Here is a 21,617-nt window from a genome sequence, read left to right on the forward strand (position 1 = left end):
TCCCCGGGACGCGTAGGAACTCCACGTAGTGGAACCGCCTGCCTTCCCGAAACGGGAGGAGGTGGCGGAGGATGTCGTCTACCCGCCGCGGCGACGGGCAGGCCATCATGGTGACCGCATCGAGGGTCACCCCAAGAAAAACTGTGCTCTGTGATGGGACAAGGCCACTCTTTGTAAAATTCACCCTGAGGCCCAAACGGGCCACATGGGAAAGAAGACACGTCGTGTCGAGGGCCGCCTGAGACTGGGACGGCGCACAGACGAGCCAGTCGTCCAGATACGGCAAGATCTTCATGCCCCGCGACTGTAGGCGCGAGAGGGCTGCCGTCACACACCTGGTGAACACCCGTGGGGAGAGGGAGAGACCAAACGGGAGCACCCTGAACTGGAAATGACGCCCCTGAAAGGCGAATCGCAGAAACTGCCGATGGTGTGGCGCCACAGGAACGTGAAAGTAGGCATCCTCCAGGTCTATGGAGGTAAACCACTCCCCTCTGGAGACCGTACGCAGAACCTCTGCAGTGGTCAACATATGGAACCTCAAGACCTTCAGGAACCTGTTGAGGTTCCTGAGGTCGAGGATAGGTCGGAATCCGCCATCTTTCTTTGCTACCAGAAAGTAAGTCGAGTAGAACCCCCCGGGGTGCACCTGGGGGTCTACCGGTTCGATAGCACCCTTGCCCAGGAGGGCGTACAGCCCCTGGGCGAGGGCTCGGGCTTTCGCCGGGTCGCGGATGACAGTCATCCTGACTCGGCCATGGGTCGGGGGCCGACGTCGGAACTGAAGTTCGTACCCGTGGGTCAAGGTGGAAAGAACCCACGGGTCCCTGGTGGAAGCAGCCCAGTAGCTGAGCTGCTGCTGGGAAAAAACGCCGACGGTCGGCCCCGTGGCCTCAGCGTCGGGCCCCCCGACCTCTAGAGGCTCCAGGGGCACGACGGTCGGTACGTGAGACCTGAGGACGCCCAGGGGGCAGTCGCTCAGGTGCCCGAAAGGGCTGCGCCTGCCGCTGAGCAGGCTGTGGGCGTGAGTACTGGGGCCGAAGGAGGCCCCTGGCCCGTGAGTGGGTGCCGCGCTGCGGGGCAGCTGGACGACCCCTAGGGTTGCCAGGCGGCGGCGCGCTTCTGTGAAGCTCAGACAGCTGCTGTCGGGTCTTCCCAGCTTGGACCGTGCGCTCGAGGGCTTCCAGAGTCGCGGAACCAAACAGCTCCCCCGGTTCCACCGGAACACTGCGGAGGGTTCTCCTGCAGGCCTCCGAGAGAGGGGACTGCGCCAACCAAACCTGGCGGCGAGCCTGTACGAGAGTAGCCATTACTCGTCCCAACTCCCTGGACATCAGTGCAAAGGCCTGTAGAGAGGCGTCAGTAATACCGTGGACAGAAGTGTCCAGCTCAGTCTCCTGCAGGGATGACGACAGGGCGAGCAGCAGGTGGGACATGGAATTACCCATGCGAGCCATACGTGCTGCCGCCTCATAGGCCTTCGACAGCAATTCGTCCGTAACCCGGCACTGGGGGCGAGGACACCTCGCCTCCTGTCTCAGAGCCTCATTGGGTGAGACGATCAGGGCGGCGATAGTGGGCTCAACCGCTGGCATGCGGTCCAGGCCGAACTTGGAGGCGTCCTGCATGGCTGCCAGGGTCCGAGCATCAGCTGTCGGACGGGCAGGGGCCCTAGGGTCCCTCCAGAACTTCTGTAATTCCCTCAGATACTCTTCTGATGGAGGTACAGTTAGTTCAGCGGGGGTTGAGGAGCGCCTGAAAAAGGCACTGGCCGAAGCTGGCTGAGCCTGCGGCACGTCCAGCTGTAGCCTGGCTAGAGCTGTACGGATGGCGGCTCCCACAGAGCCGTCCTCACTACCACCCGCAGAGCCACGGGCTGAAGAAAGGGAGCCCGCTGCAGAAGGATGGGAGGCTTCGTCTCCCAGGAGCACGTCCGGAGCGTAGTCCTGAAACATAGTAGCCGAAGCTGCTATGGAAAACGCATCCTCCTCCGGCCCGAAGGAGGCCGCTGGAGGAACAAGGGCACCTGGTTGGGTTGCTCCAGCCCCAGGCTGGAGAGCCAGGAGGAGGGACTTCATGCTGTCAAGCTCCGCTGTCAGCTGATCCACTCTAGAAGTAAGCCCGGACCCCTTGGCCCTCTTCCCGGAGGTGGGGCCTGCAGTCTCAGCAGGCCGACGCCGTGGTTGGGTAGACCGAGACGGGGCCAGCCGCTGGTCAGGGGTCAACTGAGGAGACAAGGGAGGGCCCAACAGGCGCTCTACCTCGGCCAGCCTTGCAGCCCTGACAGCATGAGGCAAAATGCCACAATTCATGCAGGACTCGTCTGAGAGACCCTGCCTCAGATGTCCGAGGCCGAGGCACGAAGGACACAGATCATGGCCATCCTCAAGCTGTAGAGGAGCCATACAGGCCGAGCAGGAGTGGTTGTGATCCATGTCGGGACCACCTCTAGCTCATATATATATATATATATATATATATATATATATATATATATATATATATATATATATACACACACACACACACACAGTGTATTTGACGATAGTATGTATTTATGAATTCTTATTCATATATGTCTTCTTCTTAGTTATAGATAAATGCTGGGAGAGGGAGCCGTAAACGGTGCCTTCGCCAACAATCAACTATAGGCCCCTTGGAGAGGGGCAAGTGAAGGTTTTATTTATTTATTATTTATTTATTTTTTTTTTTAAAAGAAAATTCTTCACTTATAGATTTTCATACAAAAGAAAATCCTGTACTCATAGATGAATGCTGGGAGAGGGAGCCGTAAACGGTGCCTTCGCCAACAATCAACTATAGGCCGCCTGTTCTGGGAGCGGGGGGCGCACACGCCGCAGTGCACCAGGAGAGGGGCTGCTGTAATTATACAATGTCTATAGTTGGATGCCGGGAGCGGGAGCCGCACACGGTGCCTTCACTGACAACCACTATAGGCCACCTGTTCTGGGAGCGGGGGGCGCACACGCCGCCTTACACCAGGAGAGGGGCTATTGCTGTATTTATACACCGTCTATAGGTGTATGCCGGGAGCGGGAGCCGCAAACGGTGCCTTCGCCGACAACCACTATAGGCCGCCTGTGCTGGGAGCGGGGGGCGCACACGCCGCCTTACACCAGGAGAGGGGCTAGTGCTGTATTTATACACCGTCTATAGGTGTATGCCGGGAGCGGGAGCCGCAAACGGTGCCTTCGCCGACAACCACTATAGGCCACCTGTTCTGGGAGCGGGGGGCGCACACGCCGCCGTGCACCAGGAGAGGGGCAGAACAATAGCAGCAACAAAATCAAAGAACCGGCACAACGAGTTGGCCGCTTAACATAAGTAGGTTACAGATGCCGGGAGAGGGCTAGCAATGTAGCTTCACCGACAATGCAACTATAAACAGACTGTTACTCACGTGCAGCGCACAGCACCGGGAGAAGGAGCGAGCATGCTACCTAGACCGGCGCTTGTAACAGCTGGTCAGTAAACTTCATCAGCCGAGGGAAAAAAAGGTTACATACCTCTCGGCAGTTCGCCGCGGTCTCTGAAGGGCGAGCAGCTCGCAGCCTCGACGGGACGTCGCGAGACCACCAGCAGCGAACGATGAAGTAGAATTGGTTTTAGAATTCGTCTCATATGCAGACGCAGTACTTACCTTGCGCAGCGAGAAGATGAAAAAGGACTGACCTGCTGATGTTGCCGGAAGTATATAAGCTCTCCGGGGTCAGCAGGGGGTCACGAGTGACGTTGTTGGTATTAACACTCGACCTGCGCATGCGCAAGATGTATCATCCAGTGCTTGAAAGCACCGCCTCTGGCGGTCAGTAAGGATGAAATAGAACACAGTGTGACAGACAGAAAACAGGATTTCTGCAGCAACAAGGTGATTCCCAAAGAGCTGTTAGCTGAAAACTTGGCATATCTCAGCATGGTGTGCAGTGTGTCCTTAAAACATTTGAGGAAACTGGACAAAAGAAGAAGTGTCAGGCCTAAAGAACTATGAAGCCCATGGCCCTACATGCACCGTTTTAATAGATAGAAATACAGCCATTACTTGATTTATTCAAACACTTGTCTCATGTTCGTTGGTCTCTAAGGGAGAATACCTGATTGAACAAAGTTCATTGATCATCTTAGAAATTCTGATTCAATAGAAAAGCAATTTTTGGTTGAGTGTTTGCTTACTTGAGTTTTTGGACGGTAATAATTTGAGCTGCTTTTAAGACCAAAAAGGTTTGCTATATGATGTTATTTCACAGGCGGTCCTGGCTAGATTTACGCCCCCCCAAAAAATACTTACCCTGGCACCAACACAACAACATATTATATTATTTGTATTATTTTATTATATATAATCTTAAATACAAAAAGGTACAAAAAGAACTGAGAAAAAAAGATGATAAAAAAATGAAATACAGTATATAAATATCAATCACAAATCCTTAAATCATCTAAAAAAATCCTAAAAATAACCGAAGAAAGCTAAAAAAAAAAAATGAATAAAGGCTACTCTATGGAGCATAAAAAAAAGATTCCTGCAGTTCTGATACCAACAGAGCTCAGACTGTAGCAGCTGTTTTCACCCTGTTTACAGCTGGCATTAACATTAAGGAATTAACATTATTAAAACTTCAAGATTTAATTGATTTCCATACAGCACAGCTATTGTTCAAAGCAAGTAAGGAATTATTACCGACAAATATGCAAAGAATATTTTTAAAAAGAGAAGGTAACTACAATTTGAGGGGCTGTGGCAAATTCAAAGTACCAGCAGTGAGGACCACGAGGAAAACCATGTGGCGTCCGTCTATGGAACAGTCCATGTGCCAATATTAAACAATGCCCATCCATTCACCTTTTAAAACTAAGATACAAAAAAATGATATTATTAAAGTACAGTGCGCAAGAAGATCGCTGCGTACGACAGTAAAAGATGTTATAATCAGTTACTCACAGGCCTTACCCTTGGGGTATTCTTATTGCCATTGCTGGTAGTTTTTAAGGAAGAAGAAAGGGGGGAAGAGAAATGTATGTATATATGTATGTATGCATATATATATGTACATGTGTGTGTATGTGTATGTATTTTTTCCTTTTCTTTTTTGCAACTGTACTATGTACAGACATTTGATGAAGAACCAATGATGTAAATGGCGGCGGCCTTATTATTTATTAAGAACTGAATGGGGGTGGGAATCTATAAGCTTGTCTTCGTCCCACTCCTTTCCAAGCTTATTTGAATTTAAGTTGTATAAATGTACTACGAATACATTACAATTTGTGTATTGTACAAAAATTGTAATGTACTTAGCCGCTTGTTCTGTATATTATTTTTGCTTGGAATAAACTAAACTAAAAAAAAACAAAAAAAAAACAAAAAACATTAACATTGCTGTGTTGTAAACACAAACCGGACCAGGTTGCCTGCTGTGTCCGAATGCGGCTAATGAGGGGATTCATTCATAATGAGGGGATAATAATTAATAACCCCTTACCCAGCGCCCACTCCACTAACTTGACATGGAAATGAGTGGTCCCATAGCAAAAACCGGCCCTGTGTTATTTATGATAAAACAAACCTCTGGAAAACTCTCAGATGCAGCTCTCATGTCATTCTCTAAAGGTCTCTAAATGCCCATCTGGCTGCAGACTGCAGGGTTTGATCTCGCAGATGGAGACTGACGTGGAAAGAAAACTGCGGACATTGTGCAAAACGGCAAAGAAGTACGAAGAAGTGGCCGAGAAATCCATGTCAGCGATGACGAGCGTCTACAACTCCAACCGGAGGGTCATCGTTAACAGATACAGTTAAGACTCAGGGAAGACGCTTGGATTGGGGTTTTTTTTCTGGGTGAAAAAGGCCAAATGTTGACTTAATTAAGATGGTTTTTTTTTGTTGTTTAGTGTCAGAGCTGAAGTTTGTGGAACGTGCAGGCGGGCTGGCCGGGAACCTCACGGCCCTGCGGAGACGATCAGACACTCTGGCACAAAAGATAAAGGAGCTGAACCGCAAAGCAAAGAGACAGATAGAGGAGCTGTATCGAACAGAGGTGAGGCGTGAACAAAGACCTGTTAATGTCAAAAATATAAAAAAAAAAATCTCTTATTCAGGATTCATTGGGCTTCATACCGCTGCTTAGAATATTTTTTGTTCTTCTGGGAGCAGACACAGTAATTTACCACAACCCCATCTCCAGTTATGGGTCCCTAAAGGCTTTAGTTTGATCCAAAGGCTGTAGCTTGAGAAAAGCTTGACGCACTGGGTTCATTTGGCAGCATTTATCTTGTGGGAAATAAACAATTTTAGCACTCCTTTTTCAGAATATAAGAAGAATTTATCTATTTCTGGTCCCCGACAATTCTTAAATTGAGGTAAATACAATTTCAGATCGACAACACGACACTGTGTTTTGAACAAAATCTGAGACAAAATGCTGAAGCAAGGTATGAAAAAGGTCACCCCGAGGTCAGAAACCCAAAGAGCTACATCTCAGACTCTGCAGGCCTCAGTTAGCAAGTTAAAGGTTAAAGGTCACCCCGAGGTCAGAAACCCAAGAGCTACATCTCAGACTCTGCAGGCCTCAGTTAGCAAGTTAAAGGTTAAAGGTCACCCCGAGGTCAGAAACCCAAGAGCTACATCTCAGACTCTGCAGGCCTCAGTTAGCATGTTAAAGGTTAAAGGTCACCCCAAGGTCAGAAACCCAAGAGCTACATCTCAGACTCTGCAGGCCTCAGCTAGCATGTTAAAGGTTAAAGGTCACCCCAAGGTCAGAAACCCAAGAGCTACATCTCAGACTCTGCAGGCCTCAGTTAGCATGTTAAAGGTTAAAGGTCACCCCAAGGTCAGAAACCCAAGAGCTACATCTCAGACTCTGCAGGCCTCAGCTAGCATGTTAAAGGTTAAAGGTCACCCCAAGGTCAGAAACCCAAAGAGCTACATCTCAGACTCTGCAGGCCTCAGTTAGCATGTTAAAGGTTAAAGGTCACCCCAAGGTCAGAAACCAAAGAGCTACATCTCAGACTCTGCAGGCCTCAGTTAGCATGCTTAAGGTTAAAGGTCACCCCAAGGTCAGAAACCCAAAGAGCTACATCTCAGACTCTGCAGGCCTCAGTTAGCATGCTTAAGGTTAAAGGTCACCCCAAGGTCAGAAACCAAAGAGCTACATCTCAGACTCTGCAGGCCTCAGTTAGCATGCTTAAGGTTAAAGGTCACCCCAAGGTCAGAAACCCAAGAGCTGCATCTCAGACTCTGCAGGCCTCAGTTAGCATGTTAAAGGTTAAAGGTCACCCCAAGATCAGAAACCCAAGAGCTACATCTCAGACTGTGCAGGCCTCAGTCAGCATGTTAAAGGTTAAAGGTCACCCCAAGGTCAGAAACCCAAAGAGCTACATCTCAGACTCTGCGGGCCTCAGCTAGCATGTTAAAGGTTAAAGGTCACCCCAAGGTCAGAAACCCAAAGAGCTACATCTCAGACTCTGCGGGCTTCAGTTAGCATGTTAAAGGTTAAAGGTCACCCCAAGGTCAGAAACCCAAAGAGCTACATCTCAGACTCTGCAGGCCTCAGCTAGCATGTTAAAGGTTAAAGGTCACCCCAAGGTCAGAAACCCAAAGAGCTACATCTCAGACTCTGCAGGCCTCAGCTAGCATGTTAAAGGTTAAAGGTCACCCCAAGGTCAGAAACCCAAAGAGCTACATCTCAGACTCTGCAGGCCTCAGTTAGCATGTTAAAGGTTAAAGGTCATGGCAGCACAGTTAGAAACAGACTGAACAGGTGTGGCTTGTGTGGAAGGGCTGCAGGAGAAAGCCTCTTCTCTCTAAAAAGAACATGGCAGCACAGCTTAGGTTTGCAAAGCTACATCTGAACAAACCACAAGACTTCTGGAACAATGTCCTTTGGACAGACCAGACCAAAGTGGAGATGTTTGCTCACAATGCACAGCAGCACGTTTGGAGGAATCCAAACACAGCATATCAGCACTAACACCTCACACCAGCTGTCAAGCACGGCGGTGGAGGGCTGATGATCTGGGCTGGTTCTGCAGCCACAGGACCTGGGCACCTCGCAGCCATTGAGTCCACCATGAACTCCTCTGGATCCCAAAGTGTTCTAGAGTCAGATGTGAGGCCGTCTGTCCGACAGCTGAAGCTGGGCTGAAACTGGCTCATCAACAGGACAAAGATCTCAAACACAGCAGCAGATCTACAGCAGAATGTGTGAAGAAGAGAAGAATCGAGGTGTTCAATGGTCCAGTCAGAGTCCAGACCTCAGCCTGACTGAGATGCTGTGGTGGGACCTTCAGAGAGCTGCATCCCTGTTATTGGCTGATACAGATCTGTCTGGGGACTATGGTAGTCAGCCTTAAACTCATCTTGATCTGATGATTGATGCCATATTTTCCTTTTTTCTAACGTTCCAAGAATAAAAATGTGAACCAAGGATGGATCCATTAAATGTTGGGTGAATGGGGGGCAAACAAGGAAGAGAATCCGTCATAGAATCGAAACTCCCTAACTCATTGGTGCTTTTTTTCAGGTGGACATTGACATGAAGCTGCGGACCTGCCGTGGTTCCTGCCGGTCGGTGCTACCATTCAGCCTCGATCATCGCAGCTACCAGGCGCTTAAAACTGAGTTGGACTTCATGGACAAAACTCGCAAACAGAAAAGCAAAACCACCACACCTCTCGTGGACATTCCCCGAATCAAGCTTCGACCCGTGGACTCTAGCTCGGTGCCATCTGCAGACTATAAGACGATTCCCACAATCCGGAGAGAACTGCTGACCCAGTTTGAGGACATCGGACAGAGTCTGATCGTGATGGACGAGTCTGCGGATGTGAATTTTCTCAATGATGTAGAGTTTGAGTGATGAGCTCTTCCTCAGGGCGGGTGGGATATTTAACAAAGGAGCCACTTTGTAAACTAGTGAAAGGACCAATTCTAATAAATGAGCTGGTTTTATTCCAGTTTTTATTAATTGTGGTTGCAGTTTAGAGCAGTTTGGGTCAGTTTCTTCCTCTTTGTTTAATGTGGCGCCAACTGGTCAGGTTTTACAGTTGACTACGAAACAAAGCCAAGAATTGAACCGATTTAATAAACACGTCGTAGGTGTGTATGTAGGAGCATATTTAGAATATCAGACTGTACATATTTATGCTGTTCATGTTTGTTCAAGCTTGAAATAAAATGGATATTTCAACCCTTTAAGAAAACCCTAGATCTCGAACACGATTTAAAAAAGGAAAAGTTTTTAAATGGTTTGCAATGGAAGGATACCGTAAAGTGGAAGAACATTGTGTGTGATCCAAGGTTCATGAAGGACGCAACTCATCTAATTTGCATGTGATGATGTCAGCCTGCTGGAGGTGGGGTAGTTTGGTTATTTTATTCGCTGTGTTTTTATATATATATATATATATATATATATACTGGTTGCTGTGTTATGGTTTGCTGTGCTCTTACGTTTGCTGTGCTGTGAATACCATGATTGAATTGCTGTGAGTGCACCGTGTGTTCCCAATTGACTGCCCCCCACATACCGTCTCCTCATTGGCGGCTCACTAATGACTCAATTGCCAACACCTGATCTGCCACACGGACAATTAGGACTCTACTTATCCTGTTGTTTGGACATTGAAAGGGTTGGGTATAAAAAGGGATGTTTGAAGACGTACGAGAGGTCAGCGGGGGATTCCGCGGGGATCGGACACGGCGGCGGCAGGCGGGCCGGCACTGGTGGGCCCTGGAGGGCCCTGGAGAGGGGAAGGCAGCGGGGATCGGACGCAGGAGGCGAGCCGACACTGGTGGACCTGGAGAGCAGGACGAGACCGGACGAGACCGGACGGAACGAAACGAAACGAACGAGCCCGAAGAACCGTGGCCTGGACCAGAGTGGTACAACACGGCTGACTTCCAACTGGAGCCTAGACCAGACCTGGAGGACCCGACGCCGACCTGTCTTTCATACAACGCTCACTAACAACCACTTAAAGGGACGTAAGACACCTCCTTTACTGTTGCCTCTGTTATCGTGGTTGCACTGTATGCTGGCTCCGCGCTGACGCTTGCTTCTGTTGTCCGAGGTTGGGCCGCTTCCTGGACGAGCCACTGACGTCATCAGGGATTCCCTCAGCCATCGACCGTCAGAGGGCGACGTCACCAGCCGGACTTTCCCACTCCTCCACGACTGGCGCGCCTACGGAGGGCCACTCGCGCCGTAACTGGACTGTTTTAACTTAATTTCTTTTATTTCACCTTCTTATTAGCTTAGGCTATTTTAGAGGACAATTTATACTTTTATCTACCTAATAAAATTGTTATATATTTTAACCTATCTCTGTGATTCTTCTGTGTCCTGGGCATTTACTGAAGTCCAAAAGGTTTTTAAAAAAGGCTTTTGGCTGACAATGACATCACTGATGACTAGGGATGGGAATCGAAAACCGGTTCTTGTTGAGAACCGGTTCCCAGTGTTTCAATTCCTTAGAATCGTTTGGCGATTTTGCAAACGATTCCCTTATCGATTCCAGTGGGCGCGAATGACGTCACCACGCAACGTTGCGTGGGGAGTCCAGCGCAGCCAGCAGTCAACAGTAAACATGGCGCCCAAGCAGTACAAACGCTCGAAAGTTTGGTTACACATCCCTAAAAAAGACGACAACAGGGCAACTTGCAAAGTGAATATTTCACCAAAGCGAGGAAATACTACCAACATGCAATAACTATGAATGATTAACGTTGGTGAATCTGAACCCAGCAACGTTAGCAACGTTAGCATGTCCTCGGCTAACACTGCAGGTAACTAACTAACAAACACTGCCTATCATGTTAGCGCCATTTGCCTCACTGTAAAAGCTGCTGTTAGTAACGGTTAAGGTTAAATGAATGCCTTCTCAGGCATTACATTTAGATGAAATCATGAGAGACAGAGCCTGACTGGCTCAGAGCCAGAGGCTGGTGGTACTACCCCCAGTTCACCTCTACCTCCAGCTTCTCCTTTCACCAGAGCAGGAAGAGTTAAATTACCCAGGCCATGATAGACCAATGTGGACCTCACCGTTGTTGGGTTTGTGAGGTCACGACTCGTGTTACTTCTGAACTAAACAAAGTTGATGCTGATCGACCGGTTTGTTGTCCTTTTTCTCCAAATGAGAATCGATAAGGGAACCGACAGAGAACCGAATCGTTAAGCAGAATCGAAAATGGAATTGGAATCGTAAAAATCTTATCAATTCTCATCCCTACTGATAACAACAGTGCGAGGTGGCAGAGAGTCTGGTAAGATGAGCCAATGGGAAAGTTGACCTACAGTTTTAGTAATGGTGCACTTTAATTGTCATTTGCACAATCCATCTTTTCTGCTGGACTATAACAGGGAGAAGCACTCTGGGGAAGCCATCACTATTTCTCTTTGAAAGATCAAACCCAAATGATCTGGGTCAATGAATTTCTAGGATGCTTGTTGGTGATTTGCCAATGCTGAACATTTGCCCATAAATCAGGCTGAATTGGAACTGTAAGCCAGTGACAACCCCAGTTCCTACAAACGTGGGACGCTGTGTGAGTTGTTGATTTAAAAAAAAAAAAAATGCATTGAAGTACAAATTTCCAAATCTTCAAAAACAGAAAATGTTGAAAGCGCTGTCCACCACTTCAGATTTGGCTTCTGTCTATTACACAAATGTTGTTGTTTTTTTAATCCAATACTTAACTGTGATTTTAAAGCTTCACTGAATTTAATTAGTTTACAGAATACCAACTATTCCCAAAGGAATCCTAAACATCTTGTGCATGAGTGGACAGTCTGAACACGGCCAAAGTTTTTGAGGATTTCTACTGGTTTTGCATCCAGTCAAATCGTTTTTTTAGATCACTCATTTCAGCATTGCTGACACATTGTTGATGATGGGTCATTGGCCCATTGGAGGTAACAAAACAGAGGAGACTGAACCTAATCTTTTCTTTTCAAGGAATGGGGGCAGCTTTGGAAATGTGTTTTAACTGGAAATGAGCAAAAGGGATTGTACTGGCAGTTTCCAGGGGGAAACTTTTCCCACATAGCAGACGGGTCTGGGCCAGACCTGGCACCAAGCCGGCACTTCTGGCCTACTGCTGGCATGGCAAGTGGTAAGTGAACCGGATGTGGACCAGTTCTGGGCCAGTAAAGGGCCGTAATTCTTTGCGGTATGTGGGCCAGAACTGGGTCAGACCAGTTTTGCTCTGTGGGTTTTAGAGACAGAATATAATTCAAGCTGATATGATACAAAAATAGTTCTGTGACTTTCTCGGGTTATCATAACTTCCCTCCGAACCCCTAACCCTAACCCTTTTGCTCATTTTGTCTGAAGGAATCTCACTTGAAAACCCATTTTTCCAGATCAGGACGATAGATAATAAGTAACAAGAACAACAGAGTACGTTCCTCAATGTGTTTATTGAGTAGCAGAGGACAGTTTCATCAACTGGTCCTGGTACAATGAAGTCGTCACACATAGCAGGGAAAGACAGATCTAAACACATTTACTCACAACTGATCAAGTTTTTCATCTCTGATGAATCTTTTTTCAAGTAAAAATGCTGCATGAAAGGATGTTTTATTAGTTCCTTTAATTTTTTTGTCCATACGTTGTGTTAGTTGAGTATAAATCTGCGTATCTATCAACAAACAGGCCGCGGCCAAAATAAACTAAACCTTTTTTTTCTCCTGTAAAGCCTTTATAATCAAAACCGTCTGAGAGCACTTTCTATTGATCTTAACTTTGGCAGCGTCCTGTTTGTGTTGCACGTGATGACACTTCAACACGATTATCTGGAGGCAAAGTAAGGCCTGATCTTCATGCTGATGGCCTTGAGCGAATACCAGCTCCCTTTCCAGTTCATCCACACCACGCCATCATCTGTGCCATGCTTTGCCATTTTTGACGTGTAGGATCCACCTATGTAATATCGTCCATTAGGATTGGCTGAGTGGCAGCGATTGTACCACCAACCGCCTCCGTCTTCCTTGGCACACTGCTTGGAGGGATCGCCGGGGGTCCTAATGGATGCAAACATGGACAGGAAAGTGTGAAACGTCTGAAAAACCTCATTTGAAAGTTTGACTTAAGTAGAAGTTCATAAATATTGGCACCAAATTCATGTTTAAGTCATAAAGTACTGGTTTAATTGCACTGACTGCGATATTATTGTTATTATTGTGAGATTATCTTGGCTATAATTGGTCCAGGTTTAGACCCTAATTCAGTTACATAATTCAAGCCTTATAATTCTTGCACATCAGTTTTTGCATGTTGAATAGCTCAGTTGCCATTGGTACAGATTTAAAACAAAAGCAAAGATTAGAGTTAAAGCTCTAAGTTTCAGTTTTCACTTATATAGCCGTGATTAAGAAGTCTGAACGTTGCATCGTAAGACCATAATGGATGAGTCTTTATGCAAAAGTTAAAGGTCAAGGGGGTTAAAAACTGCTTTAATATTTAAGAGTATAACTAAAAAGTTTGGACAAATTAAATGTAAATACTCAAGTATGGTACAAGGGCCTTAAAATAGCAACTTCCCATTGCTAATTTTTAGCATGTACTTGACTTGCTTTAAAGGTTCTGTGACCAACTTTGGTGGCTACGAAAAACATCAAAGACCCAATCTACAGTCAGTATTTGTTTTCCCTTCCCCATTTTGTGTTATACAAATATTGGTAATGATGTGATATTAAAATAACAAAAATATTGATGTATTCATAATACATACATAATTCAATTATCAAACAAAAGGAAAGAAGAAGTGAAAACTTTCTATGCAGAAGGATTCATCTGCATAGAAAGTATTCATCTGAACACTTTCAGCGGACGGCCTTTAGGGCACCTACCAGGCGTCGTTGTCTCTGTCGTATGTGCTGAACATCATGCCGTTGTGAATGGTCATGGTGCGGTTTTCTCCAAAGAGCTCCAGGGATCCTTCCAGGAAAGCGTTACCAGCGGTACCAGAGTAACCACCAACGGCAAGCACATAGCTGGTTGTGTCCGATTGGACGGTGAATTGGCGGTACTGGGCGTGGACCTAAAAATGAAAAGAAAGTTCTAGAGTTGTAATTAACTGCAAAGGTATTTCAGGATGAAGTCCAATTGGAAGACATCCTAGATGTGTCTGTTTGTTAAAGAAACTTTTAGGAATACGAATTTATCAAAGGAAAAAGGAATGACGCGACCTACGCTCTCGATTTTATTTAATAGAATTACGATCTTCAAATGGCAGGTTTCTCTGACCAACAGTCTCACACTCAAAGATAACACATCAGTCCTAATTTGCTATAGTTAGAAACCTCAACACTTCACCTTGGCTCCTGTCCAGTCCTGCATCTCGATGAGAACTTCTGTTGGGCCCACCTTGGTCAGCTGACTGATGCGGTCATTGCCCAACCAGTACTCACCTGTCACACGATGAAGAAGGAAGAAAGGTGTGTTAGTCCACCACCACTGAAGGGAATAACAGTGGAATATAGAGGTGTTATCTGTTTAATGTCTCACCGGGAGTCTCACAGTGACGCTTGCTTGCTGTAAAAGCGATGTTGCCGAACCCGCGACGATATTCATCCCAACGCCGGCCGAAGTCGACGCTGCCATCAAGCCTGCTCTGGATGAGAAGCCAACCTGGAAGGAGAATAAAAGCACTTTTAAGAACATTAAAATAAAGTTCAGAGTGACACGACTTCAGTATGAGTTAAAGTGGCTGTGCGGGTGGTGTTATCGTGCCTCCTTTCTGGCTGGTCTGATCACAGAAGACCTTGAACGAAGGGTAGAAAGCATCAGGCCTGATCAGGTACATCTGGGAGTCTTTTCCTCCACGACGGAAGATGTCCTCACAGTCCTTACCTGGGAGAGTTAACCCGTGAAATACATTTAGAAAAACAAATGCTAGGTTATTTTGTGTGCAGTTTTTTGCCCAACGAGCTTTACAATTTCTATTCTCTTTTTTTTGACCCCATTGAACATGTTTTGTTAAAGAAAGCTACAATCAATAGCCCCTTTCACACTGCGACCCGCTACCTTAGCGGGTCCAAATTGCACCTTCGACCCGCGTCGAGCAATGTGAACGCTTGGCGTGTTGGTGACCCGTGTCGCCTGAAGCCGAGATCAGGGGGCGTGGCCTAGTGGCAGAGCGTCACACGAAACACATAAAATGCTGGGCTTGTACAATGACGTAGGCACAAGCCATGCGTCGGAGGTAGGGTTAAATAGAGTAGAGTAGAGTAGAGTACTATTTATTAATCCCGAAGGAAATTCAGGTGTCAAGTAGCAAACATATATCAATCCAAAAAACACAAGGCACTATACACAACATTGCACATATAACAGCCATATAACTCTTCCAAATATTACACATATATCAGCCATATAACTCTTCCATATATTACACATATATCAGCCATATAACTCTTCCATATATTACACATATAACAGCCATATAACTCTTCCATACAATCAGCAAAAAAATCAACTTGAGGACTCGTTTTTGCAATTGTATATGGGGTTCATGGAGATGTTATTTTACGGGTGTGGATGGTTACAACGTGTGATGCCGCCGAAGAACATAAGCGGAGAATACAAGAGCACTATAGTCCCCGAAATGTGGCGGTAAATAACGTCCTCTGCTCGGAGGCTGAGGAGCTCGCGGACCTCCTTGTCTCCCCAGTTGGCCATATTAAAAAATTTCTCGAACTTGATGTAGGCTAAAACAGACTGAAACTTGTCCTCACCTGTCGCTGTTGTTCTGAATCAGCTGTCCATTCTGTCTTTTAAACTCCTCACGTCACGCCACGCCCACATCTGACCCGCGTCGATTGCGTTCACACCAAACTCGGCTCTGCAAAAAGACTAGGGTCCGACGCGGGTCGAAAGGCGAGTCGAGTTGACGCGGCAGCCCGGGTCGGCAGTGTGAACGCAACAGCGGACACGCTAAATTCGGGGATTAAACGCAGGTTATTCGGCAGTGTGAAAGGGGCTATTGGTTGGTCCAGTCTTTGGTTCATCTTTTTTTGTCCCCATTGAAAATATTTTTTTTAAAGAAAGCTACAATCATTGGTTGGTCCATTCTCTGGCTCATCCTTTTTTGTCCCCATTGAAAATAATTTTTTAAAGAAAGCAACAATCACTGGTTGGTCCATTCTTTGCCTCATCTTTTTTTGTCCCCATTGAAAATAATTTTTTAAAGAAAGCAACAATCACTGGTTGGTCCATTCTTTGCCTCATCCAATACGTAAAAACAAGATTTTCCTGATCCTCGTAGGATAAACCTTGTCGGTGTCCTGTTTTTCTTTAGCACCAACACCTGTCATTGAGGATTCATCGTATTTCTTTAGCCTCATTTATGGATCCCATTCCTGTTTCCCAAAGGTTAGACCCTACAAGTTCTGAAAAAAACTCAGAATTGAGAGTTTTCTGGGTTTTAATCCTCAACTTTCCAAATATACATGTTGAAGTGTTGTTGGGTAAGACACCGAAACCTCGGTTACCCTTCACTGTTTCCTCACCGGTAAGTTTGGATTGAAATGTATGTAACTCATCCTGTGACGTTGTGAATTGTTCTGCCCGAGCTTACCTGACACCACTGGTATGGGGCACTTGGTTGTACATGGCTCCTTGCACTCCTCTTTCTGGGCCTGGACGGCCTTTTCCAGCTTCTGGATTTTCAACCGGATGTCGTCCAGAACGCCCTGCAGCAATGACGCCATATACATTACATGAGGTGCAGCCTTTTTAGTTTTACATGCATACACAGTTAACCGCCTGTATGTCGTTTTGTGATGGCCCCAGTTTACCTGCAGCACCCTGATGTTGGAGGGGAAAACGGAGTCCACCGTCTCCTTGATGTAGACGTGTTGCTCCTCCACTTGATCTGTGTACTGACCAATGACTCTGCTGTTGTCTGAGGACATCAGGAAATAGAAAACGGATAAGACTCATCATAAGACTTTCTTACTGTCTCATGATAAAATTTATACATGTTAATATGTTTGGAGTTTTTTTTAAATAACATTCAGAAGAAAAACTGTGTCGAAACGGCCCAAAAATTTCGGCTAAAACTCTCAGAAGATTCATTTTAGCTGTTTATATTGTGGTATCGTTCTTTTTAACATAAAAACTGTGAGCAAAAAGAAGATATTTTATGCACTCTTGGAACAAATTAATGGATAATGATTAATCTCGAATCATCCAAAGACATGTGTAACATTTAAAAGGGCTCTTCTGAAGGCACTGATGCTAATTAAATCAATTTTTCTTCTAACTTGAAGTATAGCCAACGTAGTATTTCCTTAAGAAGAGCGAATTTGTTCGGCGTGAGTGTTTCTCACCAGTGAAGAGTCTCTGTCGCTCCCTCAGAGAGTCAGATATGCCGTTGACGTAGTTGTAGATTTTGTTAGAGGATTGGGACAGTTCATCAATCTGAGGCCGGAGTTCATTTATGATCTGAGGGCAAAAAAAAACAGATAAACATAGTGATGTCTCATTTTTCATGGCAGCAAAGAGTCTTTTAAGCGATTTCTCAGGCTGAATTGCTGTCAGTTTGAATGATCTTGTGGAAAGCTTTACTCAGAAACGTGTCGAAGGTTAATGAATTTACCGTCTTGACGTTCCTCTCCTGCTTCTGCAGCGCGGTCTTCAGTTCGCAGCCGGTTGGACACAAAACACCCTGATGGACAAGAAAAACCTCTGAATGACTGACTTTTACAGCAACTAAACGAAGCTTCTAAACCTCTAAAAAGCTGCTTTCTGGTGAAAACTTCCAGCCAAATCTGAGTTTACTGTGCTTCAGTTGCTCAGGTTTAAAACCAGTCCCACTTCGCTCACATACAGAATGAAAATCAGCTGTTTTATGGGTTTAAATCACCGCACATGAAGCATAACTGCTGCAGACTGGAGGACGTTACCTCACCAGGCCACTAGGCCTGACCAATCAGAGCAGACTGAGCTTTGTGGGAGGGAGTCCTGTTTTTACAGGAAACTTGAATATTTGAGTAAAAAGCACCATGTTAGTCGCTTTTTAGGAACTTTAAACTGCTAACACAGTCAAAAAAACAAAACAAGAAAGTCATCAGAGTTGTTGCCTGTAGTATCCTGAAATCGACCATTTGTTGTGCAAACACACTTTTAACATCAGCATCTTTGGCTGTGTTCGAAACCGCATACTACTCCTACTACTTCTACTAACTTTTTTAAGTTCCCGGATGCATACTAGATTCTCCGAAATGTTTGGTATGCATCATGAGGTTACTACTCATACTCAAACTACCCAAGATGCAACGTAACGTGACGTCGCCGATCGTCCTGTCAAAACGGCAGTTTCAAGCTAGCTACAACGAGGGTAGGTTCACTTCCTGTTTTCAAAACAAAAGCACCAATTGTATCGTAATGGCTTTCCCTGTTATAAAAGGCAACGGGTATTTTATTTTGTGAAAATAACAGGAAGTGCGCTGCTCACTGCGGCTAGCTTTAGTAGCGCCGAATTCGTGGGAACAAAATTGTAAATAGCCGGTATTTTGTCAGGTTTTCAACACGTTGGGGATCTAAACGACTACTTTCTCGCCTGAAAATGTTTCAAATGTTGCTAAAGTTTTCAGAGTTTAGAGCCCGAGCCAAAATCAGCTTCAGGCCGGCTGATTTCGGCTCGGGCAGGAGCGAAGTGCACTGTGTGTAAACGCTCTGCATACTGTCTGATCGAGTATGTTGTTTGCAAGTGTGTAGTATGTAGTAGGCAGTTTCAAACATAGCCTTTATGTAGTTTTTTATGTAGAAGCCTACATAAAACAGGAAGTGAACCTACCCCCGTTTTGACAGGAAATGACGATCAGTGACGTCACGTTACGTTGCATCTTGGGTAGTTTGAGTATGAGAAGTAACCTCATGATGCATACCCAACATTTCGGAGAATCTAGTATGCATCCGGGAACTTCTCGCTTACTCAAACTCGCATACTAACTCAAAAAGTTAGTATGAGTTTTATATCATATGAACAAAGGTGTTTTCTTACCATCTCCTCTGAGGCGTGAGTGCATCCTCCCGCCTCAGGCTGCTGCACCTTCTCCTGCTCTTGTTGACCTCCGACAGGGGTGGCGGTGGGGCGGCCGCCATACCTGAGCAACAAGCGAGGGATCTGTGACTAACTGCGCTGGTTTTTAGCTGCACGGTCCTGGACTCAGTCACTCGAAATTAGTTTAAACTGGTTTCAGAGCAGATTAATAAATACTTCGTCCGAGTGTTTTTATGTTACTTTCCAGGATTCGGATCGGACGCCAATGTCTGGCTCTTACAAACCAGTAAATATTGAGCACATCGTTATTTTAAAAACAGCTTTTTACTTCCCTCAAAACAACTTTTGGTTGTTTTTGGTGGTGAAAAGCTCAAGCCGACATCCAAATATTCCCACTTGTCAGCAAAATAACCGCCCAGATGTAACAGCTTGTGACTTTTGATCAAGAATTGTCAGCTTAAAGGGATAGTTCGTCTCTTTTGACATGAAGCTGTATGTCACTGCCTGCTGTGTAGACTGTGCAGACCGAAGTGCAGACCGAGCAGCAAACACTGTAACAGGTGCGGCTGTCGCTGGGTGTTTGAACGCATTGATATGAAGGGAGAGAAAATAGCTCCAAGCGATGTGAGGTCTGACTTTTTCCTGGAGAATGATTTTGTGATGCAAATGTATTACTCTTCTGAACGCATATTCTTTTGAGAAGTAAAACGCTTTATTTTTTAAACCCCAGCCAACTAGCCGGACTACTTTCGTCAACGCCAAAACGAGGCTGGAACTCTGCTCACAGGACGCAGCAGGGGGTAAGAAAATGTTCATAAATGATGTTGCTGATATGGGATGTCATACAGCTTCATGTCAAAAGAGGCGAACTATCCCTTTAACTTCAAAGAAGCATAATGAGCCGTTAGACTCAGACTCAGCTAATAAAGTCATATTTTGATGGTTTATTCTTCCATCATGGCTGCCACTCGTGCATTATCAGCAAGGCTGCAGCTGAACTGTAGTGCTGTTAATGTTTGTCACCATGTGGTTGTACCTGCTGACTCCGCTGACGGGGGGAGGGGAATATTTGTTTCGACTGTACGTTTCTCTGCCTTTCGTCAGAGGCCGATGACCACGAGCGTCTACAGCGGTTCCTCCGCCCTGCGGGTCCAGATGTGATGAGAAGGAATTAATGAATGTTACACGCTGAATGAAGACGATCAGTTTGAGTTTTACGTACCGTCGCGTTCTTCCCTGATGAAGCCTTGGTGTCCTGAGGAAGATATCAAAGAATCAGCTCTAAGCTTTTTGGTCTTTTTCTAAATCCCACTGCCGTAAGAGATGTGTTAAATGATAAATAATTAGGGCTGGGCAACGATTAAAATGTTTAATCTAATTAATCACATGATTTCCCTGATTAACCTAGAAATTCCGTCCATAAAAATTATGAACAGAATCGGTGACAAAGGGGAGGAGGAGGCTGGTTCCGGAGCCCAAGCCATGCGTCGAGGTGAGTCCGACTATATCTAGCCGGAACCGCTCAGCCTCGCGCACCAGCTCAGGCTCCTTCCCCAGCAGAGAGGTGACGTTCCACGTCCTAAGAGCCAGCTTCAGTAGCCGAGGATCAGACCGCCAAGGTCCCCGCCTTCGGCTGCCGCCCAGCTCACACTGCACCCGACCCCCATGGCCCCTCCCACGGGTGGTGAGCCTGTCGGAAGGGGGACCCGTGTCGTTTCTTCGGGCTGTGCCCAACCGAGCCCCACGGGCACAGACCCGGCCACCAGGCGCTCGCCGGCGGGCCCCACCCCTGGGCCTGGCTCCAGGGGGAGGCCCCGGTGACCCGCGTCCGGGCAAGGGAAGACAGTGTCCACACATGGTATTCATCATAGGGGTTTTGTGAGCTGTTCTTTGTCTGGTCCCTCATCTAGGATCTGTTTGCCATGGGTGACCCTACCAGGGGCTTAAAGCCCCAGACAACATAGCTCCCAGACTCATTGGGGCACGCAAACCCCCCCACCACGGTAAGGTGACAGCTCAAGGGGAGCTTATTAATTCAATTAAATAATTAATTAATTTAATTCGAACTTCAGACTTAAACCAGAGTTCTCGTGTTTTAAAGTTAAATAGAGAAAAGTGAATAAATCAGCACCTTTTACACTTAATTTGACTTTTTTTTTATCAACTTAGCGATGCAATTTGGTGTTCATTTTCTGCAGATTAACATGTTTTTCTCCTGAATATCGAGCCCAGCATGACTGATATGTTCGGTGACATACTCACCGTTTCATAGTCGTCATAGTCCAAAATACCCTGAGCCCAGGCGGCGTGCACGCACAGATACAGCAACAGCAGCGTCTTCATGGTCCACTGTCAACAGTGTTCGTCTTCTCAAACTGTGGCTCCTTTTTCTGTTGCTGAAATCTGATCTGATCGGGTATTTATCCCCCCCCCGAGTGGCCGCGTCCCCCTTCATCGATCTGCTGGAGTTGGTCAATAACTGCTGGGACAGTTTACCCAACCTGAGTCAGAGTTGAACTCGCTCGAGTTCGTCAGGGAACAAAAGGGCAAAAGCCCCGACGAGTCAGAATTTGCAGAACAGATGTGT

General features: G+C 46.3%; 1 protein-coding gene across 1 annotated transcript; it reads right to left on the bottom strand.

Moving 5' to 3' along the window:
- Positions 1 to 12,811: 12,811 nt before the first annotated feature.
- Positions 12,812 to 21,373, bottom strand: fgb (fibrinogen beta chain). Its single transcript, XM_075451116.1, has 13 exons — positions 21,293 to 21,373; positions 20,249 to 20,285; positions 20,067 to 20,154; positions 19,031 to 19,133; positions 17,624 to 17,692; positions 17,355 to 17,469; positions 16,821 to 16,927; positions 16,601 to 16,715; positions 14,755 to 14,874; positions 14,530 to 14,652; positions 14,338 to 14,432; positions 13,872 to 14,062; positions 12,812 to 13,043 (listed from the first exon to the last, which is right to left on the bottom strand). The coding sequence occupies exons 1-13, from the start codon at positions 21,371 to 21,373 to the stop codon at positions 12,812 to 12,814; spliced, it is 1,476 nt and encodes a 491-aa protein (XP_075307231.1).
- Positions 21,374 to 21,617: the final 244 nt, after the last annotated feature.

The sequence above is a fragment of the Odontesthes bonariensis genome, chromosome 19 (genome assembly GCF_027942865.1).
Source record: "Odontesthes bonariensis isolate fOdoBon6 chromosome 19, fOdoBon6.hap1, whole genome shotgun sequence".
Lineage (NCBI taxonomy): Eukaryota > Metazoa > Chordata > Actinopteri > Atheriniformes > Atherinopsidae > Odontesthes > Odontesthes bonariensis.